We start from the raw sequence: 27,610 nt of genomic DNA on the forward strand, positions 1-27,610 counted from the left end.
CCCGCTGGGGAAGGGACAGCGGACGAGACCGCCAGACAGCGGGGTGTGGATGTGATACGGCGGTGCAGGCGGATTCAGGAGCGAGGCGCTGGCAGGAATGCAGGCTCTGTCCCTCCGCCGTCGGAGGCTGGCCGCCGGCAAGTGGCCGAGGTACCCCTCAGAGAAAGCCAGTTTGGCTGGGCTGTCTGCATTTTCAACTAGTTACTGAATAAACACTCTGCCTAGAACTTATGGCAGGTTGGGGGTAGGACGCGTCACAAAAAGCCCACTCCCTGCGCAAACGGGCAGGGACTTAGGGGTCGACACATACCCCAGGTGGCCGCAGATGGCGCAGGGGGGGCCCAACACCCAGCTGGTGCCCCCTCCCTGGCTCATCACCTCTCCCCCATTCCCAGGAAACAGCCTTGCTTACAGCCCAACCCCCTACGCCCTCTCTCCATTCCCCCAGTCTCCCCTGGCCTGTCCACCTAGGTGACCATACTAGCAACAGGCTGGCTGCAGTAGTGGGCTGCCCAGCCCCCAACCCAGACCCCTGCAGCGACTGGAAGAGCACCAGGCGACAGGCATTGACCGTGGCTCGCAAGTGTCCATATGTATTTTATTCACACAAAGTGTTGTCACCTCTTGAGTCCATGCGTCAGAGCGAGAGTCTGTGGCCGGGCCGTCCACTTCAGGCCCGGAGACCACCCGACTGAGGACGCTACCTCAGCGGACACCCGGGCAGCGGCAGGGCTGGGCTTTTTTGTTTTTAATAATAAATAAAAACTCAACTCTAAAAAATATATATATATATATATATATAAACTGGGGAGAAATTAAGTTTAACAATTGGAACTCAAAATTCCAAAATGGAAAATGTACAAACTGAGAGTCTAGGTACCTCCTATCCCCAGCTCTGGCCTTGAGGAATCCTGGGCGTTCCCTGGTTCCCCAGCTTGGCGTCCCTTCCCTCTCTTCAACTGCAGGTCCCACATGGGGATGGGGCAGGGTTTGGTTTTTGGTCAGAAGCCAAGAAAGTGGGGAAGAAAATGATGGAGTGATATCAACTTGCTCTGCACAGAGGACAGGCTAGGACGGCTCGGAGATAAATAGCATTTGGGTTAAAACTATGTCATTAGCAAATTTAGTTCTTGTATCTTTCCCTCTATATCTTTATACACAGGCGGGTTGGTGTGCTGGATAGAATCTGAATTTATAGTTACACGAAGAAAAAATACTCTTGCCCCTCCCCCACCCTGCCCCAAGAATGCCTGCCCAACCCTGCCCCCACCCCAGAGGACTTTGGTTTGGGGGCCCCTCCCCACCCAGAGACAGCCTGCCGGGCCCTGCTCTGGTGATGGACAGCCCAGTGCCCTGGGGCCCCCAACTCCCGTGCGGTCTCGACGATGGAGGCCACAGGTGGCGGGGTGGGGGTGGGGGGTGCGGGGTGTTGAAGGCTACAGGCCAGGAAGGAAACCGAGGGCAAGTGCGGGGCAGAGGAAAGAGGGGCAGCCGGGCAAGGGCCAGGCCAGGGCCTGGCTGAGCGCAGGAGCCCCAGCGAGGCAGCTCACCCCGGGGGAGGGCGGCGTGTGCTCTCAGGCCGGCCGGGAGGGGCAGTGTCACTTGGCTCCAGGAAACAGAAGGCACTTTCTCGGGGCTGGCCGGCCGGCGGTGGGCGGGGCGGTGCCCAAGGAACTGGGCACCAGGCGGCGGGGTGGGACGGGGCCCAGAGGCGCTCTTCCCACTCGCCCTCTGCCCCGGCTGCGTCCTCAGGCCAAGGGCCTGGGAGGGAGAGGTGGGGGCTTCCAGGGCTGGAGCGGGCATGGGCGGGGCCTGGCATGCTGCCTCCGCGGCTGGGGCGTTCCCTCCCCCCTCCCCGCGTGCTCCCCTGCCCGGGCGCACCCGAGCTTGGCTCTGTCCCCGCCCTCGGTCCTTGGGGCCCACGTGCTATAGCACGCCCTCCATGAAGCTGGTGTCCAGGTGCTGGATGAGCACGCGTAGGAACGACATCTCCTTGCGAGTGTTCTCGAAGATGACGCGCGGGTCGTCCGATCGGCAGCGCAGGCAGTTGGGCGCCATCACCATGGCCAGGTTGCTGACGTCCATCTTGGTGATGGCCACGTTGGCGGGCTGCACGAACACCTGCGCAGGGGGACAGGAGGGTGGGCCGGGCCCCGCGCGTGGGGCGTGCCCCGGAGGGGTGGGGGCGGCCCCGCCGCGTACCTGAAGGAAGCGGATGAGGTAGCACAGCACCAGGCGGTTGATGCGGGGCAGCGCGTGCACCACGGCCACGGCGGCCTCGGGGTTCTCGTAGTGCGCGATGCACTGCTCGTAGAACTCGTGCGGGATCAGGGGCTCCTCCAGCTCCCGGTACCACAGCTTCAGCAGCGAAGCTGCGGACACAGCGCGGGCGGGTGCTCAGCACAGCCTGCTGGGCGGGCTCCCCTGGGCGGGGCGGGCGCCGTGGAGTGGTCAGCGGGTTGGGGCGACACAGGGTAGGGACAGCGTGCGGCGTGAGCGCGGGAGTGTCGGGCCCGACTGGAAAGGCCCAGACCCTGGCGCGTTGGTGCTCCTGAGGGCCTGGATTGACCCCGGGGGGCGGGGGGGGGGGCTGGGGGCTGATGCAGGGAGTGCAGGAGAGCGGCAGGCTAAGCCGGAAGGAGGGCCCCCAGGAGACTGCAGGATAGGAGGGGTTGTCTGTGCTAGAAACGGACCGGGAGCCATGACATCACTGGCGGAATAAGGGGGAGCCCAAATGTTTCAACTGCCTGGAGCAGGCCTGCTTCAGCTCCTAGGGGAATGGAGGCTCACCAGGGACGTGGGGGTCCTCCAGGCCTGTCGGCACCTTCCACTGGTCTACCTGCAGCTTCAAGGCGTTCACCTCATCAATGTCCCCAGGGACTCTGTGGAGCACAGGGTGGGTCTCACCGAGGAGGACTCTGTCTTGCCCTGGTCAGACCCCTCCCCCACGCATCCTCGGCCAGACCCCGCCCCCATGCTGTCCCTCTTCCCTCTGCTGGCCACCCCCAGGCAGATGCCATTATCAGCAGGGCCACTGAGCCTTAGACCCCCAAGCCTGTTTCCCCAGCTCTCCTCCCGGGGCTTGGGTAGGTGAGTCTTGGCAGCAGGCCTTGTGCTACTCCCCATGGGGCAGGGACTATCATCCCTATTCACAGGTGAGCACCATCTGCTGGCTGCTGCTGGGGTGTCTTTCCAGGCTCACGTCTCAGGCCCTGCCTATGGCTGCTGTCCAAGTGCCCTCTGGGACCCTGGTGGCCATTTTTACAGAGGCACTGTCCCTGGCTGACCCTCCTGCCTAAGTTCAGGCATGCTGCCATTCGGGGGGATGATTCTCTGACTTGCCTCCTAAGGATGGGGCCCTGCCCTGCCCTTCCCGGTTGATAGTGGCCCTTCCATTTGCTCCAGGGTGTCCCTCCCCGCCCACATGATGGCTTCTTGTCGGGGGGCCTCTGGCTATTCCCAGACAGGGGCATGGGTCTCCTGGCCACAAAACCCAAGGCTGGGGCACGGAAGTCGGCCCAGTGGTCCTGCTGCCTGACGGCTCCTGCCTGCCTGAGAATGGTGGAGACACCCCAGGCCCCCACACCCAGGGCCCGGGTTGCGGGGCACCTGAAGATGCCTTCTGTCTGGTCACCGTTGAGCGCTAGCACCTCCTCAGATAGACGTGTCTGCACCCAGGGCAGCTGCCGATCTGGGTACCGCTCCTTCTGCATGCTCATGACCTCCTGCAGTGCACTGCCAAACATGGACGGGCTGAACACAGCATTCTTGGCATGCCGGATCTCCTCCACGTTGGGCTTCTTCAGCCCCTGCAAAGACAGCCCAGCTCTCTGTCCTGGTGTGGTCCCGCCGCCCTGCTCCCAGCCTTCCCTCCCCCACCCCCGCCAGGGCTGTCCCTGGCTTGGCCACCCTCCCCCTCTCCCCTTGTCCTCTCACCCCTGGTAACTCCAGGCACCTGCCTAGAAAGAGCCCGGGGCACCCCAACTCCCTGGTCCCCACATCACCGGGGGAGGGGCACCCTGTTGGGCCACCTACAATGTCCTAAATCTTCAGGTGGCCCCACTGGTCACACAGGAGGAAGGTGGGAGTGACTCCTGGCATGAGAGCTGCCTGGGGCCATAGAGGGACCAGGCTGGCTGATCTGGACCATGTGAGACCACCTGGGCTGGAGGTGAGGGGAGAAGCCTGAGGTGGGCACAGGCAGCAGCTCCCAGTGGCAGAGCTAGAGCAGTGAATTGGGGGGGGACGAGGGGAGGGGCAGCCAGGCTCTGGGACGGTGGGGGAAGGGTCAGACCCAGGAGGGCCTGAGGGGCTTCCTGGATGGGGTGGGGGGGGCTGAAAGGGAGCAGGGGACAGAGGAGAAGATGGCCAAGAGCCACACATCCTAAGACCAGGGAACAAGGTGCAGCCGTCTGGTGTGACAGGCCTGTTCTCTAGAGGGGCTGTGGGACCAAGCTCTGGTGGGCACTAAGAAGGCCCAGGGCAGAATGGGTGTCAGAGAGGACCACCTGCCCGTCTGCCCCACCCTGGTTGCCAGTGTGGGAGGAGCCCTGTGATGGGTCTGGGCTCTTGGCCAGGTGGGTGGCCCAGTGTGAGTGAAGAGGCGCGTCGCGGTCTCCTGAGCCTGCCCTGCAGTCCAAGGCTTGGCGTCCCCTGGGTCCAGGGGCAGCCTGCCAGGGTGAGGGTCCCCGCTGAGAAGCGCTGTCTCTAGGCCTGCTCACGGGCTCTGCCTCTCCTTTGTACCTCACTGCACCAGCCCAACAGCAGCAGGCCTGGCACCCTCACTTGGTTACGCCCTGGGGCCCCGGCCTAGCCACACGCCCCCTTGTCTGCACTGGCTCCTGAACTTGGGGCGCAGCCCCTGCCCGAGGCCTTCCCTGGCTGCCTGCCTCGGTGGGCTCTCTGGAGCACCTTCTGAACTGTGAGCCGCCACCTCCCCCAGCCCCAGCCGGCTGGACTCAAGGAGGGCAGGGCATTCCCCAGGATGTGAGGGCTGCCTGTCCAGGCCTCCCTCCAAACCCCGTCTGGGTGTCACCAGCACAGCCTGCCCACCCACGCCCGGCTGTCCTGGGGGAAGCTCGTACCTTCTTGGCCCCAGTCAGGGCCGCCTTCTGCAGCTTGTGGTAACAGTACTTGGCATACGTGCTTATCGCCACCCCTGGAAGAGAATGGGTGCTGGTTGGCGTGGTGTGGACATGTGGCTAAGAGAAGCAGCAGCAGGAGGGGTGAGGACAGGCAGCTCCTGCAAGAGCTGTGGGGGCCTGGGCTAGCCTGGCCAGGCTCCCGCCTACCACTTGCCTGGGGGCAGTGGGTCCTCACCGTCCTGGGCTAAGTCCTTTAGAGCAGAAACCCACACGGAAAGGCAAGGGGCACTTCCTCACCTCAAGGAGCCAGGCTTGGGAAGGAACTCCTCTGTCAGCCCACCCACGCTTCCCCACCGCCAGGAAGGGCAGGCTGGGAAGGATCAGAGGCAGGACAGGGCAGGACATGGGCCCCAGGGCCTCCAAACCCCATGCTCCCCCTTGCAGACTAGCCCTGGGGAGTCCCTAAGAAGGGTCATTTCCACAGGCAACAGGGCTAGAGGTGCTCAGTGCCCTCTGCCTTGGGCCAGTACTGAGGAGTGGGCTTTGGGCTAGCTGGACAGCAGCCCCAACACTCTTGTGGCCCTGCCCCCAGCCAGCTGCGGGAGAGGGCCTCGGCCTGCAGAGCCCCATCCCTCTTAGTTGAGGGCTGCCTGGGCAGCAGTTATGGAAGGGGAGGCCGAGGGGATGGTGGCATGTGGAAGGACGATGAGCATGGAGGGGATGCCCCACGTCCTAAGCCTGGGGGTCACTGGAAGGCCCACTACACAGAAAGACACCTTTGGGTTCTGCCCGAGGGCTGAAGGCGGCTGGGAGAGGACTGGTCTCCTTTCTCAAGGGAGGGGTTTTTTCTAAAACTCGGCCCCTGGTAGAAGTTGTGGCTGGTGGTCATGGGGGGATGCCTCCAGGAGGGCAAGGACCTCGGCCAGAAGCTTCTCCAGATACAGAAATGAGGGGAAGGAGAGAGAAGTGAGAGGGGGTGGGGGAGAGGCAGTGGAGGAGGAGATCCCACACAGGGTGGGTCTGAAATGTGTGTGGCATCTTTCCCGGCCCAGGCAAGGGAAGGGGAAGTGAAGGAGAGGCAGCAAGAAGGCCAAGAACACACAATGAGGCGAAGCCCAGAGGAGCCACCCAGCCCAAGGTGTCAAGGACCAACAGAGACAGAAAAGCCAGAATGTGTGCCTCCAAGCTCAGAACTGGCACCCTCTCTGGAAGGCTCTGGCCTTGCTGGGCCCACCTGCCCCAGTGCCTGCCTGCCAGAGGGAGGCCTCTAGACCCAACTCACAAATCCAAATACCCCAGTCTTCTTTTAGAGGAAGCAGTTTCTTGTGGACGTCTGAGCACGTGGGGGTCCTTGGACCCCAGTGTGAAAAACATAAGCATGGCTTAGCCCATGAAAAGCTTTTCATTTTGAACGATCACAGAACAGTATTATTATTCTAAGTGGCAAGGGGATTCTTTTTTAAAGTAATCAAAGTGAAAACCAACATTTCCCATTCTCCCTGGAGAATCTGTTTCAGGTCCCTGGGGGATCTGCAGATCCCTGGCAGAGAGTCCTAGCTGCAGCCTCTGCTAGGCCAGCTCAGGACACAGCACCTGGACCTGTCTGCCACAGGCCGACGTGGCCTTCCTTGGCAGGCTCCCGGGGACCTGGAAGGCAAAGGGGGCCTTGGGCTGCCCACTGGCCACTAGGGGCCCAGGGAGCACCTTGCAGCAAGGAGCAGGCTGCAGACTGGGAGTGTGCCTACCCCTCCCTTGGGTGAGTGAGATACGCCCTGACCTCCCATCTCGGGGGCCTCTCCAACGGACTGTGATCTGAAGATCCGGGGGCTGCCACCTCTCGGTTAGTGAACCTGGTCACAAGGCAGCCTTTCTGGGCCTTAGCTTCCTCCCCTGTAGGATGGGGACGGGGACAACACCGACCACAAGTGCTCGTGAAGGGCTGACCTTGGAGTCTGGTGCACAGCTCAGCAGATGGCAGCTGCTGGTATCAGCTTTTGTGGGCGGACCAGGACTGAGGCTGTGTGCGCCCCGAGTCCCAGGAGCCCCCCTGCACCCCATACTGCCGCGGGTGTGGCTTCCCGGGCCTGACTGTGGGATGTCCGCTGCGTGCCTGGGAGGGTGTGCCGTGCCCATGCCCAGCCCAGGGAGATGTTCACGATGGTGTGGGGGCGCTCTGCTTCGGGCCCACTGGCCTGTCCCGGCCTCGCCCGGGCATACCCATACCCAGTCTTATAGGTGAGGAGACAGAGGCCTGCAGAGGGACCGACGGAAGCAGCTCTCCCAGAGGCTGCTGTGCCAGGAGTCCAGGCCTGCCCCGGGGCCTCAGTGCCCCGACCCCTGGTTTTAAGCCTGAAAAGTTGCTGGGTGTGGCTGGAAGCTGCCACTGTGGGGTCCTGGGGCTTCTAGCTCCCTCCTCACTACCCAGCACTGTCTTGGGCCACGGTGTCCCGCTCGGCCCCACCAGGCCCACCTCCCTGCTGCAACCCGACTCCTGGACAGGCTCCAGCAGGAGCTCAGATGCCCTGCCACTCCTGTTCCAGATGGGTGTGGCCCAAGGGCAGCTGGGAATCCTGGACAGCAGCTGCTCCCTCTTGCCAAGGGTGGTGTGCAGCCAGAGAGCTTCCCAGAGGAAGGGGCATCGCGGTTGAGTTACGGTATTAAGAGGAGGAGACGCGGGGCATGTTTGGAGAATGGGGATGTGTTCCAAGGCTGGGGCAAGTGCTAGAGGTGGGGCTGGGGCTGGTCCCAGAGCCCTGGTGCCAGGAGGGAATGCTGCCATGAAGACAGCTCTCTCAGCAGGGAGGGCATAGTCCTGGGTTAACAGGGCTTCCCTGGAGCTTGGACAGTGGTGGGATGGGGGTACGGGTCTTGAGCCAGGACCCAGGAGAAGGGCGGGGCTGGTGGAAGAAGTTGGGGAATCCCTGGGCTCCCTCCAAGGAAGCCATGCCAGGCTCCACGCCCTGCCCCCGGGTGGCCTGGGCCAGAGGTCAGGGCTGGGGAGGCACTTGCCCACAGCGCCCTTCCTCAGCAAACACTCACCTAGGGGTGTTTCCAGCAGGCCTTGCCCAGTTTGTCCTCACGCCCTGCCCCACCGAGAGCCCAGCGTGCAAGCTGGAAATTGTTCTTGAGAAAGGCACAGGGCAGGTGTGGCCTCCCGCGGAAGCCCCTTCAGTGACCTGGGCCCCTGGCCAGCACAGAAGCCCACAAGTCTGATGGTTAGTGCTACCCCATCAACACGCCTTCCAGCCCAGAAGCGGTTAGAGAAAGGAGGCCAGGCGGCCGAGGCCGGAGAGCAGAGCTGTGCAGACACAGCGCAGAGGGGCTGTGGGGAGAGGCCCTACCATCCGGTTCCTCAACATAAGGCTTGGGTTTCTTTCTCAACTTGGACTTCTTCTTAGTGTTCCTTTCCAGGAGTGCTTTCATGTGCTGCGTCACTGGGGAGCAAACAGAGCCATGAGGACCACAGAACACAATGCCAGGAATGCATGCCCACACAGGTCCCGATGTGGCTGGCAAGGAGGCCCCTGGGCCTGCGTGGGGCTGACCCCCGTTGGCTGGGAAGGTGTTGCCCCCTGCTGGGTTCCTCAGAGGGAAGCAGGACTGTGGCCAATGCCCAGCTGGGGCTGAGGAGAACCCAGCCCAGGAGCGCTGTGGCATGTGTACCCACACGGATGTGTGGCTGTGCCTGGGAGCAGGTCTGGACCACGGGGCTGGGGTAGGTAGTGTCGACCAGAAAGCCGGCTCCCCTCATGCGGGAGGTGGGCAGGAAGATGCAGGGAAGGGCAACAGGGAGGAGATGCTTCTGATCCTCTGGCGGGCTTGAGAAGCCCCAGCCCAGCCATCTGGCTCCTGCATGGCTGCACTCAGGGGTCCCAGGCTGCTGAGCTGGTGCCGGAGGAGGAGCAGAGACACAGCCAGGGGTCTCACACTGATCCGGGCATGCCTCCCACTCTGCACAGAGTAACTCTGCCCTGTTGACAGGGAGCCCTTCGTCCCCCGGCCATCCTGTGCTCTCTGGAAGTGAGTCTCCATGCACAGACCACGCTAAGGTTGGGAGTTAGGCTCTTCTCTGACCGTGGACCATCTGTACAAGTTATTTGTTATCTTTTGCACGGGAGATCCTTGTCTTATCTACTGGGTCATTTACTTTTATCAGTACGGACTTGTGGATGCATCACTTTACGCTGTGGGTTATAATCCAATACAACTGCGTTTTTTGCTCAAATGGCTCCAGTTTTGGCCCTTTCGGTTGGCTCCTGTGTCCTGTGACACACTCTGCCACCCCCGCCCCCAGCCTAGACGCAGCTGTTTCTCCAAGGAACCCTGGTTCCTTGAATGGAAAAGAGTAGTAGAAACCAAGATCTGGGGGTGAGGTGTGCCATGTTACAGGGTGCTGAAGAGCTGGAGACACATTTGTATGCTGCCCCTGCATATACACATCCCCCAAAGATCCCCCCCCGATGCCCCACTCTGATTCGCCACCACAGGACACGCTGGCCTCTTCTTGCTTGTCTGTGACTGCTGGGTCTTTTCCTTCTCTTAACAGAGAGAGGTAAAGAGCAGGAGATGTAACTGTTCACAGAGTCCGAGGTACCAAAGCTTCTCCCTTGTACATGGTGCTTTTAGCATCACACCCAAAAACCTTTGCCTAACTCAAGAAAAAATTTGTTTTTTTCTAGTTTTAGAGTTCTAGGTTTTATATTTTGGTTTATGATCTATTTTGAGCTGGTTTTTGCATACAGTACAAAGTATGGTTTGAGGCTCATCTTTTTTTGCATTTGGACATACAGCTGCCGAAGTCACTGCCCTTTCTTCACTGAAGTGCTTTCACATCTCTGTGTAAAACTAATGGACTACAGGGCGCCTGGGTGGCTCAGATGGTTAAGCGTCTGCCTTCGGCTCAGGTCATGATCCCAGCGTCCTGGGATCGAGCCCCGCATCGGGCTCCCTGCTCCGCGGGAAGCCTGCTTCTCCCTCTGCCTCTCTCTCTGCCTCTCATGAATAAATAAATAAAATCTTAAAAAAAAAAAAAAACTAACGGACTACGTATGTCTGGGTCTAATTCTGGGCTCTCTTCTGTCCACGGAGCTACTGTCTACCTTCACGCCAACAGCGTATTCTCCTGGCTTCCGTAGGTTTATGACAAGACTTGAAGTAAGGTAGGGTCAGTCCTCCAACTTCGCTCTTCTTATTCAAAGGGTATTTTGGCTAATCTAGGTCCTTTGCATTTTCTATGGATTTTAGAATCAGCCTATTAATTTCTAATTAAAAAAAAAACCTATTAAGATTTTGGTTAGGATTGAATCTATACATCAGTTTGGGTGGAAGTAACATCTTGACACTATTGAGTCTTCTGATTCATAAACATGGTATTTCTCTCCATTAACTTGGGCCTTTTTTCAGTAATGTTTGGGAGTTTTTAGCGTAGAAGTCTTAGACATCTTTTGTCAGATTTATCTCTAAGTATCATATTTTTAAATGCTACTTTGGATTTTTTTCTTTAAGATTTTATTTCAAAGTAATCTTACACCCTACGTGGGGCTCGAACCCAGGACCCCAAGATCAAGAGTCTCATGCTCCGCCTGCTGAGCCAGCCAGGCGCCCCCAGATGTATTTTTAAAATTTCAATTTCCAGTAGTTTGTTGCTATTATGTGGAAACATGATTAACTTTTATATATTGGTCTTGCATCCTGCAAACTTGCTAAACTCACTTACAGTATTTTTATACATCCCATAGAAGATTGTGTTGTCTGAATAAAGACAGTTGCACACTTCCTTTCCAGTCTGGATGCCTTTTATCCCTCTTCCATGACTTTGCATTGGCTGGCCTCTAGCATGACATGGAGTTGATGCAGTGGGGCTGGAAGTCCTTGTTCTTGACCTTGGGGAAAAGCATTCAGTCCTTCCCCATTAAGTGTGATGCTGGCTAGAGGTGTTTTTTGTTTTAATTGTGGTAAAACATAAACATAAACATGTAGCCATGTAGCCATTTTTAAGTGTACAATTTAGTGGCATCTAGTACATTCACAATGTCAGGCAGCCACCACCGCATTTATTTCTAAAATTCTTACATCACCACAAACAGAAACCCTGTACCCATTGTGCCCTCGTTCCCCCTCCCCCGGGTCCTGGTAACCTCTGATCTTTCTGTCTCTATGAATTTGCTTATTTTAGATATTTCATATAAGTTGTACAGTTTTTGCCCTTTTGTATCTGGCTTCTTTCACTTAGAATAACTTTTCAAGGTTCTTCCATGTTATAACATGTATCAAACTTTATCCCTTTTTATGGCTGCAAAATATTCACTGTACTGAGAGCCCACATTCTGCTTATTCATGCACCTGCTAGACACCTGGGTTGTTTGCACTTTTTGGCTATTGTGAGTAATGCTGCACATGGGTGTGTAAGTATCTGCTTGAGTTCTAGCTTTCCATTCTTTTGGGTACTGTAGGGTTTTAAAAAAATATTTGCTTTTTGTCAGGTTGAAGAGATTCCCTTCTGTTCCTAGTTTGTTTAGAATTTTTATCAGGAATAGAAATGTTGGATTTTTGCCAAATGCTTTTTCTATGCTTGTTGGGATGATCACACGGTCTTTCTTCTTTACTCTGTTGCTATGGCAAATTACCATTTGCCATTTTTTCATGTTAAACCAACCTTTCATTCTTCAGATAAACTTCACTTATTCAAGATGCATTATCTTTTTTACATATTGTTGGACTCAATTTGCTAAAATACTGTTAAAAATTTCTGCTCTATGTTCAGAAGGGATACTACTATCTGCACTTTTCTTTTTTTGTAACGTCCTTTTATAATTTTGGTATGGAATGAATGGGAGATATTCCCTCCACTACAATTTTCTCAATGAGTTTGTAAAGAATCGCTATACAAACAATGAACTGTTCAGTAAAGTTGACCAGTGAAGCCATTTGGGCCTTTAATTTTCTTTGTGGGAAGGTTTTAAGTACCAATTAAATTCCCTTAATAGCTACATGGTTTTTTGGTTGTCTGTTTCTTACTGAGAGATCTTTGGTAGTTTGTGTCTTTTTTTTTTTTTTAAAGATTTTATTTACTCGACAGAGAGAGACACAGTAAGAGAGGGAACACAAGCAGGGGGAGAGGGAGAGGGAGAAGCAGGCTCCCCGCGGAGCAGGGAGCCCGACGCGGGGCTCGATCCCAGGACCCCGGGATCATGACCTGAGCCGAAGGCAGACGCCCAATGACTGAGCCACCCGGGCATCCCCATAGTAGTTTGTGTCTTTCAAGGAATCTGTCCATTTCCTCTAAACTGTCAAATTTACTGGCATAAAGTTGTTCATCTTATTATCCTTTGACATGTTGACTCTGCAGTGACATCATCTCTCATTCATGATATTGGTAATTTATGTTTTCTTTTTGTCCTGATCAGTCTTGATAAATCTAGAGATTTACTGATTTTATCAATCTTCTCAAAGACTTAGCTTTTTGTTTCATTGATTTTCTGCAGTTTTTCTGTTTTCACTTTCACTGATTTCTACTCTGATCTTCAGTATTTTCTTTCTTCTGCTTGCTTTTAGTATAATTTATTTTTTAAGGCACAGAGGCCACTGATTTGAGGCCTTATTTTAGAGTAAAGGTATTTAGATGCTATGAATCTGCCTCTTGCAACTGCTGTGGCTGCATCCCACAATTAATATGTTTTGTTGTCATTTTCTTTCAGTTCAAAATACTTTCTAATTTCCCCGTAGGTTTTTATTTGACCCATGGGCTATTCAGTAGTACGCTCTTTAGTTTCCAGGTATTTGGGGATTTTCCAGAGATCTTAGTGTTACTGATCATTAATTCTGTCATGACTAAAAAACACACTTTCTATGATTTGTCTTCTTTAGCATTTATTGAGACTTGTTTTATTGCCTATCTTGAAAATGTGGCTGGGATCTGAGTCCAAATGCTCTGGGTCCAAAACCTATGCTCTCACCTACTCTATGGTAGCTGCTTGTTTCTTAAACAGACTCTCAACCAGTCCTTTTCTTTCAGCTTCAAGATCACGCGCTTCCCGAACCACTGCTAGAGGAAGCTGGCTCCACCCACTATGGAGTTTTAAGGCTTTGCTACCTGCTTCAGCTTCTTAGCTCTGTCACTGTCTGCTTGGGATCCACCTTTCGTGGTCTGCCAAGTCAGCTTCCTGCCACCTGTTCATGTACTTCTCAGCTTCTCAAACGTAGTGTTCATTCTCTTTGTCCTTGTGGACTTTCTTATTTTTATTGTGCTAAATTACACATAAGATAAAATGGACCATTATAACTAACCGCTTTTCATTGTACAGTTCAATGACATTAAGGACACTTACTGTTACATACTATCACCACCCTCCATCTCCAGAACTTTTCATCAGTCAAACAGAAACTCCACAGCCATTAGACAAGTCTCCAGCTGTCCCTCCCCTAGCCCCTGGCACCCACCATTCTTTCTGTTTCTGGGAATATGAATATCCTAGGGGCCTCTTAAGAGTGGACTCATACAGTATTTTTTTGAATTGGCTTATTTCACAGAGCGTAACGTTCTCCAGTTTCATCCATGTTGTACATGTGTCAGGATTCCCTGCGTTTTTTAGGCTGAATAATAGTCCACTGTATGGATGGACCACATTTTATGTCTCTGCTCATCCCCTGACAAACACTTGAGCTGCTTCCACCTCTTTGCTGCTGTGACTATCAGGAAGAGGCGTGCTGGCTGGTGGTCAGGAAGGCAGACCCCACCAGCCCACAAGGATGGAGCCTGTGCTTGGAGAAAGGAAGCTGCAGCCTGTCTCAGGTCTGCCAGGGATCTGAGTGCACACGTACCCATCTGTTCACGTCTCTGCTTTCAATTCTTTTTGGTATATACACACAAGTGGAATCGATGGATCCTACAGTAATTCTATTTTTAATTGTTTGAGGAACGGCCAAACTGTTTTCCACAGTGGCTGCACCAGTTTACATTCCCTTGTTGTTGTTGTTGGTTTCCCCTCTCCTTTAAAAAATTCCTTCCCTGTTCATTTAGCAGGACTTCAAGGTAGAGTCCAGGTAAATGTATGTGTTCCATCTGACACCTTTACATAGAAACCCTGAGTCTCAGTGAACACGCGAGCGGTGAAGGGAACTGTCCTCGGCAGGAAGTGCTGCTGCGTGGGGCACACGGGAGGGCTGCAGTCTGACGTCCGCTGGAAGCCTGCGAGGGAGGTCCTGAGGACCCCCGCTGTGAGGGCACCCTGCTGCTGGCTGGCACTAACGTGCGGCCATGTATGAGACACGGCTGAGCAGGGGTCCGCAGACATGTGACCTGGGGTTCACTGCATTGGTGCCTCGGGCCCCCGCAGCGGTGACCACACCGTAGACATCACACATGTGCTGTGGCAGAGGAAACCCAAGATCCCTGCGGCCCAGGCAGGCAGCACGGTTCAGGGTGCTGCGCCACTCGGGAGCTGGGCTCAGCTCTGCCCTTGCCAGTGACCGCGAGACAGGCTGCAGCTTCCTTTCTCCAAGCACAGGCTCCATCCTCGTGGGCTGGCGGGGTCTGCCTTCCTGACCACCAGCCAGCACGCCTGTTCCTGATGTGCGGGTGGGAGGGAGCACAAGGCCTCTCCTCTGGCTCAGCACTGAGCAGGGCCTACAGCAGACGCCTACCCAGGAATGGTCCTGGGGTTGGTTTCTGGCGGGAAGGCAGCCCTGTGTCATACATGTGAGATCGGATCCCACAGCCTAGAAGCAGGTTCCTGTTGGTGGGACCACACAGACCCAATCTCCCTCTGAGGGCCAAGAACATGTGGCGCCCTGAGACCAGCTGGGCCTCCCTCAGGGTGGGCAGACGTTCAAAGCCACAAATGTCCAGGCTGACCACCAGTTGCCTCACATACTCCAGCCCCATCCCCATGGTGCAGACTAGACACTGGGACAAAGGCCCATAAAGCTCTGTGCCATAAGGAGTGTCCTGCTGGGCCCAGCACGGGGCCTGGAGCTCAAGCTCTCCACAGGAGCCCCAGCTGGCTGGCAGGAATGGTCCCAGGAGTCTGTGGCCTCTGTCCATTCATTGCTCACTCACCTTTTTACTTAGCAAGTGCTCCCTGAGGCCCCAAGGGCCATGTGTTGAGCAGTGGACACACACTTTAAGGCCTCTGAGGAGTAGGCTGAAGTGAACCAGGAAGCGAATGGGGGCCCACCTTCTCCTGGAAAGGCCTGAGAAGAGTGGCAGACAAGGCAGACTCAGGCTGCCCATCAGGCTGCATGTTTTGCATGTTGTGGGGAACTACCCGGGGAGACCCATATGCTGTGTTCAGTGACCCTGCTTCAAAAACCACATGCCACAGTTAGGAGTGCCTGGTTGGTTCAGTTGGTTGAGCATCCAACTTTCTTGGTTTTGGCTCAGGTCATGATCTCATGGATCGTGAGATCGTCCCATGTTGGGCTCCTCACTCAGCGGGGAGTCTGCTTGAGGACTCTGGCCCTCTGCCGCTCCCCCAATCCGGGCACTTTCTCTCAAAATAAATATATCTTTTTTTTTTTTTTAAAGATTTTTTTAAATTTATTTATTTGAGACAGAGAGAATGAGAGAGAGAGAGCACATGAGAGGGGGGAGGGTCAGAGGGAGAAGCCGACTCCCCGCCGAGCAGGGAGCCCGATGCGGGACTCGATCCCGGGACTCCAGGATCATGACCTGAGCTGAAGGCAGTCGCTCAACCGACTGAGCCACCCAGGCGCCCCTCAAAATAAATATATCTTAAAAGCCAACCAACCAACCAACGCCCAAAATCCCACGGCTTCCAGATCTGTGGCCCAGTGGCTGATGTGCCGGATGGTGCTTTGCCTGACGCACCGTCCCGAGGACCCACCACTGCCCTGGGAGCTGCAGCCCCCATCACTGGGTGCACACTCCCTGGCCCCACACACCTGCGCCGGGGCAAGGCCCTGGCCAGATCAAGGTGGACAGTCACTCCCAAAGAGGAGCTTGGAGGGCGTGTGAGTGTGTGCATACATTTGCACACATGTGTGTCCAGCTGCCGGTGCCATGGCCATGCCTCGTGGACACCCACGACTGTCTGGGTGGTGGGTAGCCTACTGCAGATGCAGCTATTGCCCACGGCCCTGTCCGCACGCTCTCTCTGCGCGCACAGGACTTGTGCTGGCCACATGGGCATTGTCTGGTTAGGAGGACCGTGGCCCTGAGTCCTCCCCAGAGCAGGCCAGGTCTGGGACCAGACAAACCTGATGCATGGCTCTCAGGAGCCCTTGGCAGGATCTGGCCCCACACTTGGCCCCAGGCAGCCATCAGCAGGTGGCTACCCATGCTGGTCCAACCTCTGACTCCTTGGGGTGGCTCAGGGCCAGGTCAGCTTGCAGTGCCCCAATGGCCAGATGCACTTGCCAGACCTGGTGCTGGGCTGATGCGTGCCCGGCTCACCATGCTCCTCCCTGCTCTCAGGAGCCCTGCTCCAGGAACCCCCATCTCTTCCCCACCCACAACAGATGGCCCGAGCCTGGCTGGGGTGGCTACCTCTCCAGGCCACAGTATGGCTGAGTATGGCTGAAAGCCAATATAGTAAGTACACAGGCACAGCAAGTACCCTCGTCAAGCAGAGTGACCAGGTACGGAGGCCTCAGCAGAGTGGGGGCCAGCTGGCTGAGACATGGAGGCCAGTCCTCATCTGCACCCCTCCTCTCTGACCTGTTGGCCTGTGGCTGGGGACCCTGTTCCAGGATTGCCTGTCGTTCTTCTCGGGGCCTCAGTGGCGGGGGGGGCTCCCTGAGGACCCCACGTCCCGTGGGAACCTAGGCCATGGTCCTCAGAGGACACGTGTGTCTGCTTGGAGGTGCTGTGCCTGCCTCCACATACCGGCTGCCAGTGTAGACCGGGCAGCTCTTGCCACAGCCCTTCCCTGAGCTGTGGGTGCCAAGGGGTCTCGCGCACTGGGCCTTACCTTTGGTGTCATTGACGGGGTCCATGTGCCGGTAAATGTAGCCCTCCAGGTAGGAGTGGAACTTGGGTGTGGGTGGGAAGAAGGCCAAGCAGATGGCCATGAGCTCCCAGCCGCGGGCCAGGCTCTCGAGGCGGAAGTTCTCAGTGGTCTGCCGGCACAGCTGGATGTAGAGCTCGTCCCGCAGGCCCTGCACGCTCCAGCCCTTGGTGGCTATCTCCAGGGCCACGTGCAGTGGGTCAGCCTTGGCGCGCCGGTCACCCATGTACATCTGGATCAGTTTGAAGATCTCACAGGCCTCCTTCTTCACGTGGCGGTCGCTGGTTACAATCATGGGCTTCTTGATGGACTCACTGCTCCAGGCCAGCATGTTGGCGATGGACACCTTCCGCCGGAAGAGGCCCTGTGTGTGCGTGTTGAAGTGCTTGGAGGCCCAGTTCTCAATGTCGGTCTCCGAGGACGGCTTGCGCAGAGTGAAGGTGGGGAACACACAGCTAGCGCTGGGCATGACGCTGCGGGCCTGCCGGCTGCTCTCAAACTGGGCACAGGAGCCGAGGTCCTCAGACTAGGAAGGACAGAGGGGCCATGAGGGGGTGTGGCCTCCCTGCTGCCGTGAGGCTGCTGGAGGAGCTCTGGGCCTCATCTTGTTCTACCCACTGCATAAACACATGCCAGGTCCTCGCACAAGGCTGGGAAGGGACCCACAGAGGCCCTTCTTCCAACCTTTACCCTGAGGGGTAAAGAAGTGCCCTCCCTATTCCTGCAACTGAGGGTTGGTAGTGGGGGTGGGGGGGCGTCCAGTGCATGTCTGGGGGCGGGAGGAAGCCACACATGTGTTTCATTGGCTTTCTGGGCTGACTGGCCCCTGGTGGGAGGATGCTAGGGGATGCTGCCCTCTCCATGCAGAGTGCCGAGACCCCGTGCACGGTGAAGGGCACTGCCTCCTGCTGGCCTTGCTTCTGCTAGTTCACTGAGCTCTGAGGTTGAGAAACAGGTGAAAAGGGCAGCCCCGCCAACATGAGAAAAACCCGAGACGCAAAGTTCCATAGAGAGACACAGATGTCTCTCCTGGTCCACTACACTGGCCGCCCCTCCCGTCACGGAGCCTTACCCTTCCAACAAAGATCCCCACATGGGACTGGGGGCAGAGTGAGGCCGGGCAGTGGCAGGGCCAGCCTGCAAGGGGGCTAGGATGCTTCCCACAATGCTGGGAAGGGAAGGTTTGTCCCAAGCCCCCTCCCTGCCTCCCTAATGGCCTCAGCATGACCGTACAGGGCATCACTGGGCTAACAGCCCTTTGTTTTCTTGGCTTAGACAGAAACACTGCTCTGAGCTCTCTAGCCTGGAGGGGCACTAAAGCAGCCCTGCCCAGGGACACTGGCCTCCCAAGGTTACCGGGTCCTTGGGCACGTCTTCCCTGGTGGGGTTGAGAGCCCAACACCAGGAGGCCCTCTGGCCACTGCCAGCTCTTGGCAGATGCCAGGGCAGACCCTCAGCCTTGGCTTCATGCAGCAGACTGGTGTGAAAGGTCAGGGGTCAGGAGGTGAGAACTAGGACAGTGGCCCACACAAAGTTCTGGGGCATCAAGCTCCAGCACATGACCTAGACAGAATACGCACATGGGTTCAGAGAGCCTGACCAGAGAGGACAAGCCAGGCCAGGCTTCTGCTTTGGCTCCAGAGGCAGCACGAGGACCAGGTGTCTGGTCTCCCCTCCTTGCTGCAGAAGAGCTCTAAGCAAGGGCACCTGACACTCCACCTGCATAGCTCCTCGCCTGAGAGCCTGTTCACAGATGGGAGAACAGAGGCTCAGGGGCTCAGCGGTTGGGTGGCTGCCCACCTGTTTCCCCTGACTACCCTGCACCCACGGGCTGGATGGAGTCAGGGCACGGCCTCTTGACCCGCAGGTGACTTGCCAGGACCTGGCCAGGCCTTACCAGGAGCTGAGTGCCGCACCATGCCTTGGGACCACCACCTGCCCCCCCTCTGCCCAGGGACCCTGGCAGCGCCTCCCTACCTGTGAGGGGTGAAGGTAGGGCTCTGGCGAGGCCAGGTTGGTCTGCACGGAGACGCTCTTCTCGAGCAGGATTTGGGGGAAAGCAAGCCTCTCCAAGGCGCCCCTCTGCCAGTGCTTGCTCTCCTGCTGGGCCAGTGCCTCGTCCTCACTGAAGGCACGCACCACAGGCCCGGGCATGGGCAGTGGCACGGCCCCGTCGCTCTCGTAGCCCGAGCCATCCTGCTGGGAGTCCCAGCTGCCCCTCTGCTTCATGTGAAAGTGGGCCTGCTGCGCCTCCCAGGCTAGCCGTGCCTGCGCCAGGAAAGGCTCGGCCTCGCCCGTCTTGCCCTCTGCACGCTTCACTGGGGCCAGGCTAGGCCCACACAGAGGCCGCTCCTCAGCCAGGGGCTGCTCACCGAGGAGGTCACGGTCCCCGGGGCCTTCAGTGGACGAGGTGCTGGGGGCGTGGCACAGAGAAGGGTTCCTGCTCTTCCTCTTCCGTGTGCCTGGGGAGTAGCCTGTTGAGGACATGGTGTCCTGCTGGCTGGACCAGGACATAGCGTCGTCTTGGGCCTGGGGCAGCTGCACCCGTGGCTGGGCGTGCTGCAGCTCAGGCCCCCCCATGCTGCTGTAGTCCCCAGAGGAGACCCCCAGGCGCTGATCCCGCAGCAGGCAGGGGCTGGGCTGCAGGGGGAGTGAGCCACCTCCAGGATTGGGTGCATACTTGTGCCTTGGGCCTGCACGCAGCTTGGGACTGGAGCCCGCCTGCTCCACATACACCAGCTGCCGCACGTACTCCTTGCCTGCAGGGCTGTACTCCAGGCTCAGGAAGCGCTCGGGGCACTTCTGCCTGGTCAGCACCAGCTGCTGGTAGGGCGAGGCAGAGCCCTGCTTGGGAGACTGTGGGAAGGGGGGTGGCTTGCGGCCCGGAGACCGCTGGGGTGAGCCTGCCTGGTAGCCCCCGCCAGGCTCGTACTGGACGTCCATGGGGGGCTCGTCGTAGATGGGGGCCTGGTACTCCACAGGGGGCTCCTCATAGAGTGGGGGCTCATAGGCGTAGCGTGGGGAGGAGGGCTGTGAGTCGCTGGTGGGCTTGCGTGGCTGGGCCAGCAGTGGGGAGCAGCTACCGAGCTCAGCCCTCTTCAGGAAGGGCGAAGGCCGACGCTCAGGGAAGAAGACAGGGCCATCAGAGTCCGAGGCGAACGTCTGTAGGCTGGGCGAGTGCTGCCCACCTGAGGGTCTGCGGGAGCGGCTGCCAGGCTGGCCATCTAGGGCATAGCCATTGCCCTGGGAAGAGAGGAAGCTGGGCTCCCGGTCTGCAACTTTGATGAGCATGCGCTCCTTGGTGCCCGAATTCCACCGAAGCGAGGAGGTCCTGGGGGGAGGGGGGACAGGCACAGGTTACCTGGGGGAGGTTCTCGGGGGGGGGGGGCAGGAACAGGTTACTTGTTGGTGGGGAGGCGGAAGTCTGGCCCAGCTACCAGCCTGAACACATTACTCACTGGCCTGGGCCTCACAGGTGTCTGAAGTCAGGGCCCAAGAGGCCTGGGTCATTTCTCAGTGTTCTCCTCACCTCCCAAATGGGGGCTGCAGGCTTCAGCGGCCTGACACTTGCTGGGGGGCTCCCTGTAAATGGCCTGTCCACCTTTCATTGCTGGCACCCAACCCCTGGGCAGTGCAGTCTAGAGTAGCTGCCCTCCTGTCCTCACACAGTTCCCTCTCCTCTGGGGCCCATCATGACACTCCCTGCAAGGAAGGGTGTGTGTGTGTATGTGTGTGTGTGTTCTGGTCACACCCCAGCACCAGGCACAGAACTATTTCTACAACAGCTGGGGGTGGCCCTCCCAGAGGCCTCTCTAACTCTGATTTGATATGGTTATTTCTCTGCAGGCCTCACTCCTGGATCTAGCACCTGCCTGTGCTCCTACAGGGTGGTGGGCCACCTCTCACCCCTCAGCATCTCAGGTCCTGTTTTTCAACAAGAGTGTCCTGTGAGCTCCAAAAAGGCTGACTCCCCCGTGACTCTGCCCTCATACATACACACAACACTGCACCTGGGCACAGACAGAAAAACTGCTTTTTTGAGCAAAATTCAGGGGAAGGTACAGAGATTTCCCATATACCCCCTACCCCTGCTCATGTACAATCTCCCCAGTTATCATCATCCCCACTAGTGGTGCATTTGTTACGGTCGATGAACCTACACGGGGACATGATCATGAAGCATCATCATCACCCAGCGTCTAGTTGACCTCAGGTCTCACTCCAGGTGCTGGACCTTCTGTGGGTTTGGACAAACATGTCATGACGTGCGTCCACCAGTAGATTGTCATACAGAGTAGACTCCCTGCCCTAAATTCTCTGGGCTCTGACTGCCCCTCCCTCCCCCCAACCCCTGGCGACCACTCATCTGTCTCCATGGTTCTGCCTTTTCCAGAGTGTCAGAGACCTGGAATCACACAGTATGGAGCCTTTTCCAATTGGCTTCTCTCACTTAGCAATATGCATTTAAGGTCCCTCCGTGTCTTTCCATGGCTCGAGAGCTCATTTCTATGTAGCGCTGAATGACATCCCATCGTCCGGATGGACTGCGGGTCACGTATCTGTTCACCTACCGAAGGACGTCTCGGTTGCTTCCAGGTTTTGGTGACTCTGAATAAAGCTGTTACATACATCCATGCACAGGTCTTGATGTGGCTATAAGTTTTCAACTCTTTGGGGTAAATACCAAGGGCCATGGTTGCTGGATCACATGGTAAGAGCATGTTTAATTTTGTAAGAAATCTCTAAACCGTCCTAAAAAGTGGCTGCACCGTTCTGCTCTCCCACCAGCCATGAGTGAGCGTTCCTGTTGCTCCGCGTCCTCACCAGCATCTGGTGTCATCGGTGTCTGGATTTTGGCCATTCCAGCAGGTGTGTCGTGGGATCTCGTTGTTTTGTGTTTCCCTGATGACATATGATGTGGAGCATCTTTTATATGCTTATTCGCCATCTGTGTATCTTCTTTGATGAGGTGTCTGTTAAGGTCTCTGGCCCATTCTTTAACTGTGTTGTTTCCTCACTGCCAAGTGTTCTTGGTATTTTAGATAACAGTCCTTTATCACATGTAGCTTTTGCAAATACTTTGCCCCAGGCTGTGACTTGTCTTCTCATTCTCTTGCCACTGTCTTTTGAAGAGCAGAAATTTTTAAATTTTTTTTTTTAAAGATTTTATTTATTTATTTGACAGAGAGAGGTAGAGGCACAGCGAGAGAGGGAACACAAGCAGGGGGAGTAGGAAAGAGAGAAGCAGGCTTCCCACCGAGCAGGGAGCCCGATGCGGGGCTCGATCCCAGGACCCTGAGATCACGACCGGAGCCGAAGGCAAGTCGCTCAACGAACTGAGCCACCCAGGCACCCCGAAATTTTTAATTTTAATGAAGTCCAGCTGATCAATTATTTCTTTCTTGGATGGTGCCTTTAATGTTGCATCTAAAAATCATCGCCACACCCAAGATCACCTAGGTTTTCTCCTACGTCATCTTCTAGGAGTTTTGTGTTTTAACATTTGGTCTGTGACCCATTTTCAGCTCATTTTTGTGAGGGGTGTAAAATCAGTGGCTACATTCATTTTTTTACAAGCGGATGTTCAGTTGCTCCAGCACCATTCATTGGAAAGACTATCCTTAGTCCACTGAATTTCCTTTGCCCCCTTGTCAAAATCAGCTGCCTATATTTTTATAGATCTAGTTCTTGGCTCTCTACTTTGTTCCATTGATCTATTTGTCTATTCTTTACCAATACCACATTGTCTTCACTATGGTAGCTTTAGAGTAAGGTCTGTTGTTGTTTTTTTTAAGATTTTGTTTATTTACTTTTCAGAGAGAGAGCTAGCGAGAGCCACACAGCAAGGGGAGCGGCAGGCAGAGGGAGAAGCAGACTCTCTGCTGAGCAGGGAGCCCGATGTGGGGCTCGATCCCAGGACTCTGGGATCATGACCTGAGCCGAAGGCAGAGGCTTCACCAACTGAGCCACCCAGGCGCCCCTAGTAAGTCTTAAAATTGAGTAGTATTAGTCCTCCAACTTTGTTCTCCTTGAATACTGTGTTGGGTATTCTGGATCTTTTGCTTTTCTATGTAAGTTTTAGAATGAGTTTGTTGATATCCACAAAATAACTTGCTGGGATTTTGATTGAGGTTGTACTGAATGTATAGAGTAAGTTGGGAAGAACTGACATTTTGACAGTATTGAATCTTCCTGTCCATGAACATGGGATATCTCTCCATTTATTTAGTTCTTTATCTTTTGTTAGAGTTTCGTAGCTTTCCTCATATAGATTTTGTAAATATTTTGTTAGATTTATACCTATGTATTTCGTTTTTGGGGGTGCTAATGTAAATGGTATTAATTTCAAATTCCACTTGTTCATTGCTAGTATATAGGAAAGCAACTGATTTTGTAAACTTACCTTGTATCCTGCAAACTTGCCATAATCACTTGTCAGTTCTAGTTTTTTTTTTTGGGTCAATTCTTTAGGATTTTATAGATAATTTTAGACCGAAATTCTGATGAAAAACTGTAGGGATCATCTGAGGCTCTGGATTTATTTTTGTTTCTGACAGGCAGCTGGGGAAAGGTCAGATAACCTGAATCCCATCTGGGACTGAGCTGACTGGAAATCAGGCTTAGGTTTGAGAGCTGGTCTACTTATGGCTCATCCTACTCCTGGGTACAGCCTTTCAGGAGTCCAAGTGGAAACATGGAATGTTAACTAGGGCTCATTTTTGTGGCCTCTGGACTCTGATGTCTGGAGCCATGGAACCACCCAATGGTCAGCTCAGCTTCTTAGCCTCACTGTCCCGAGGAAGAGGAAGTGCCATCCGTGTGCCAGGCTGCACTGATGCCTCCTCAGCCCTCAAGTCTCCACTCCCTAGTAGATCCCTGATGACTTCAGGGCAATTCTGTCTATTTTGTTCTCTGTGTGCAGGCTGGTCTCGTAAGTTAATGCAGTGGTGACTGCAAAAGTGGAAATCAGAGTTTTAAGAAACCAGCTGTATAGTTTGCCACCTCTGCCCCTGACCTCTGGTTGTTGCCGGACCTTTCTGGGCAAGGTCATGACTGCCAATTACTGGGACTGGGAGAAGCAGGCCTTGGAGGACACGGGCCAGTGATGCGAGACTGGATGAGAGCATGGAGGCCCATGCCAGCTGGGAGGCAGCCTACTCCAACGTGCCAGGTGCGGGGCCCCCTGAGCACAGCCAGGATCCAACTCTACCAGTTGACAGCGATGACCAGCAGCTCAGTCTCACTGTCCTGAGGAGAAGTCAGAGAGTGGCAGGACTCGGGATGCAGGCTCCCACTCCTGGGAAGTCTGCTCCTGGCTGCTGGAGGCAGAGTGAAGGGTGGCAGGTAATGTGTCAGGGACCAGCAAACCCTGAGGACTGGGCTGGGAATCCAGAAATCTGGGACTGGACTTCAGCCTGTTGCTACCTGGCTGTGGGGATTGGGAAAAATCACTTACCATCTCTGACTCAGTGTCCTCATTTATTCTTATGAGGATTAAGGCACATAATGTGCCTACGATAAAGTCCTTAGCTCAGTACTGACATAGAGGAAACACTCAGCAAGTGTGAAGCATCATTTCTGCACTTTTTTCCACCACTCAGCAGACAGTGACCCAGCCCTGGTGCCAGGGCCCCCACAGGGGCTATGAGGTAAAGAATGATCCTCGCCTGCTGAAGGGCGCTGAGGGCTGTCGCCCAAGGAGGCACCTTGTGGCCTGTCAGTTGTGGGCCATCAAAATCGTGCTGTACGATGATGAGGGTGGGAACGAGTGTCAGGGTCAAGAGCACGTGAGAGGCAGCTGGTCAGATGACACACCTGTCCCAGGACTCTAGAGCGGTTTCATCTAGTCAGGGTGGAAATGAGAGGGACTGAGGCAGGAGAAAGGCAGACCGATGGCCTTGCCCTCCACCGTGAACGCCATGTCCCTGAGCTGAGGGGCGATGCCCAGCACTGCAGCGTATGTGGGCACCGAGCACCCCTACAGAAGTCAAGGCAGGCCTGGGGCCCATGTAGGAACCTCTGCGTCATGGACTCCAAGTCACAGTTGGGAAAATGGGCCCCTAGGGCCCAGAGATGGCCCTTGGTCACGGAGAGTAAGGAGCCCAGCAGCCAAGAGGGGCCTCCCCGACAGGCTTCACTGCACGGCGGCTTCAGCTCTCATCCTCAGGCCAGGCCTTTCCGCAGCCCCATACTCTGTGTTCCCACCTGACCCCACTTCTCTGCCCTGCTTCTGGAAGCGCTCTTTGAAGCCCTACATCCAGTTTCCACGCCCTGCTGTCTGCCTCTTGTGCACCCCTCCACCTCTGACCACTGAGCGGCCAGATGGCCCAGCTGCCTGTGGCCACCCTTTCTACCCAGTCCGACCTCCCTGGCCTGCCCTCAGACCTGTCTCCTTATGGTTCCCCAAACCCAGGAAGCCTGTCCTCACCCATGCCTTAATCCCGCATCAACTCTACTAGGGCGGAGGCACCCAGGCAGAGAGTCACACTTGTCTCTACATAAAATGGGACGACTGCTTGATCTGGTTGTTCAGTGACTCTCTAAAACCATGAGAGAAGACGGAACCTTCCATGCGCTGGAAATGCTGGAGACAGGCAAGCAGGGCAGAGGCGGGTGTTGAAAGGGCAGGAGCAGGAAGAGAGGGCTCCATTCAGCTCAGAGTACTTCTCCATGGCCTCTTTCCAAAAGGAGAATGGACAGCACCTCACAAGACCAAAGCCGGAGGAACTGCTCTGCCGCCGCCTCCTCAGGAGGTGGCCGCCGTGTACGCGGATGCCCGGACCTCCGTAACAAAGTTGGTGAGTGAAACTCACAGAGCCTTGATCATGTGGACAAGAAATTGTACATCTGAAGTTCTGTTTGAAAAACAACTTGAACCACACAGCTCTCCAACTGCCCCGTAAACCTTCAGGCTCACCAATTCACCTCCGTGCCTGGAGTGGATGAGCTGTCTACCAGGCGTCCCATCGTTGCCCCTGCCCTGCTCAGGGACCTGACCAGCACACAGCCTTGGGTAGGCAGCACAAGCCACCCTGGACAAGCTCCTTCCTGCTCCCCTCCTCCTCACAGACCCTGCTCACGGTGTGGTAGGGAGGGGGAGTCTCTCCCCTAGTCTGTCCCTACACTTACCTTCCCGTTCTTCCTACCCTGGCTGGGTGAGTGCCTTCATTCCTAAAACTACACCGTGTCATTCTCATATCCAACTCAGATGGCACCCAGGACAGCAGGCCCAGGGCTGCAACAGGCCACCAAAGACCAGGTGGGCACACGCACCCTACAGGAAACACCAAGTCTGAGGGCCTGCCCTGACCTACCCTCACCTGCAGCAGGTGCACTGAGGGCCCACCCAGTCAGCCCTCTGCATCCCGCTTTACTGGGGAGGACACGGAAGCACAGGGAGGCTACAAAACACACCCACGGTCACACACCCACACTGGCCGACCCAGGTAGCCTCAGATTCATTCCATATCAACAAACCGAGTTAGCCCTTCCAGGATCGATCTTTAAACTGTCTGAGCAAACCACCAAAGCCCGCTCCTCAGGTCTTCAAATGCCTTCCCAACACTGGTATCACTCCTGTTGGGTCTGTGTTGAGGGCACTTAGGCCACCAGAGGCACACCACCCCACCTGGACCGATGAGTTGGCTGAGGATGGCCCCCGCCCAGTCTGACAGATGCTGTGCCCTGGGGTCCCGAGGGTCATCTCTGGAACCTTGCAATACCCTGCAAGGCCAACCCAGGACCAAGAGAAGCCAATGTCCACTTCCTTCCTTATGATGAACATCAATCTTCCCAACGTCACCTGGGAAGCACTCTGATGCATGGCCTGGAGCTCCAGGGGAGAATGCATGCTGAGGATCCCCCAAGGACTCACTCCTCTGTTAGGGGCAATGGGCTCCATGGCTCCCCAAACCGGGCAGTGACAAGCTTCTTCCAGCTTCCTGAAAGCTGCCACATGAACCTGGGGGCCACTCCAAAAGGCCTCTGCCCAGGTGCTGGTGGCTCCAGAGCCTCTCATCATGTTCCTCTGGCCAGCACAGGACCCCTCATGCTGTATACATCCAGCTTCTTGTTGAGCCAGATTCTTCTCCAGCTCACCCAAGAGCTGCCAGGAAAACCACCCTCAGGTCAGGAGACAGGACCAAGTGTGAGCCAGTGGGTTCTACCTGTAGTGAAGAAGTTGGCCATCCACATTATAATCCCGGTAAATCTCATAGTCCTTCTCAAGGAACACTCCTGGTGGTGAAGAACTAGAACATAGCAAAATGAAAAAAGACATGCGCATAAGTGCAATAATTTAAAAATATGGTACATTCAAAATAAACCTTTCACTTTTAAGAATGTAAGTGTTGGGGCGCCTGGGTGGCTCAGTCGTTAAGCGTCTGCCTTCGGCTCAGGTCATGATCCCGGGGTCGTGGGATCGAGTCCCACATCGGGCTCCCCGCTAGCAGGGAGTCGGCTTGAGGCTCTCCCTCTCCCTCTGCCCCTCCCCCTGTTCTCTTTCCCTCTCAAATAAATAAGTCTTAAAAAAAAAAAAGAAACACTCTCATGGGGATGAGA

General features: G+C 55.8%; 1 protein-coding gene across 2 annotated transcripts; it reads right to left on the reverse strand.

Moving 5' to 3' along the window:
* Positions 1-584: 584 nt before the first annotated feature.
* On the reverse strand, positions 585-27,362 carry ARHGAP39 (Rho GTPase activating protein 39). Of its 2 annotated transcripts, XM_081816737.1 has the most exons (9): positions 27,217-27,360; positions 19,028-20,381; positions 17,015-17,576; positions 8,426-8,518; positions 5,085-5,158; positions 3,610-3,809; positions 2,791-2,882; positions 2,203-2,372; positions 585-2,121 (listed from the first exon to the last, which is right to left on the reverse strand). In XM_081816737.1, exons 1-9 carry the CDS (start codon positions 27,333-27,335, stop codon positions 1,927-1,929), a joined length of 2,859 nt encoding a protein of 952 aa, XP_081672863.1. In that variant the 5' UTR covers positions 27,336-27,360; the 3' UTR covers positions 585-1,926. The 2 variants fall into 2 exon arrangements, with proteins under 2 accessions (XP_081672863.1, XP_081672864.1); XM_081816738.1 differs by lacking the exon at positions 8,426-8,518 and having other exon boundaries at positions 27,217-27,362.
* Positions 27,363-27,610: the final 248 nt, after the last annotated feature.

Source organism: Leptonychotes weddellii, chromosome 4 (assembly GCF_054177405.1).
Source record: "Leptonychotes weddellii isolate Sample4059 chromosome 4, ASM5417740v2, whole genome shotgun sequence".
Classification (NCBI taxonomy): domain Eukaryota; kingdom Metazoa; phylum Chordata; class Mammalia; order Carnivora; family Phocidae; genus Leptonychotes; species Leptonychotes weddellii.

What these genes read in the sequence shown, in the direction of transcription:
- ARHGAP39 (XM_081816737.1), bottom strand. Translation starts at nt 27,335, where the DNA reads ATGCGCATGTCTTTTTTCATTTTGCTATGTTCTAGTTCTTCACCACCA. An exon ending in CAGACAGAAGGCATCTTCAG is followed by an intron (nt 2,883 to 3,609) that starts GTGCCCCGCAAC and finishes TGTGCTCCACAG; the next exon opens with AGTCCCTGGGGACATTGATG. An exon ending in ACCTCATCCGCTTCCTTCAG is followed by an intron (nt 2,122 to 2,202) that starts GTACGCGGCGGG and finishes CCCCCTGCGCAG; the next exon opens with GTGTTCGTGCAGCCCGCCAA.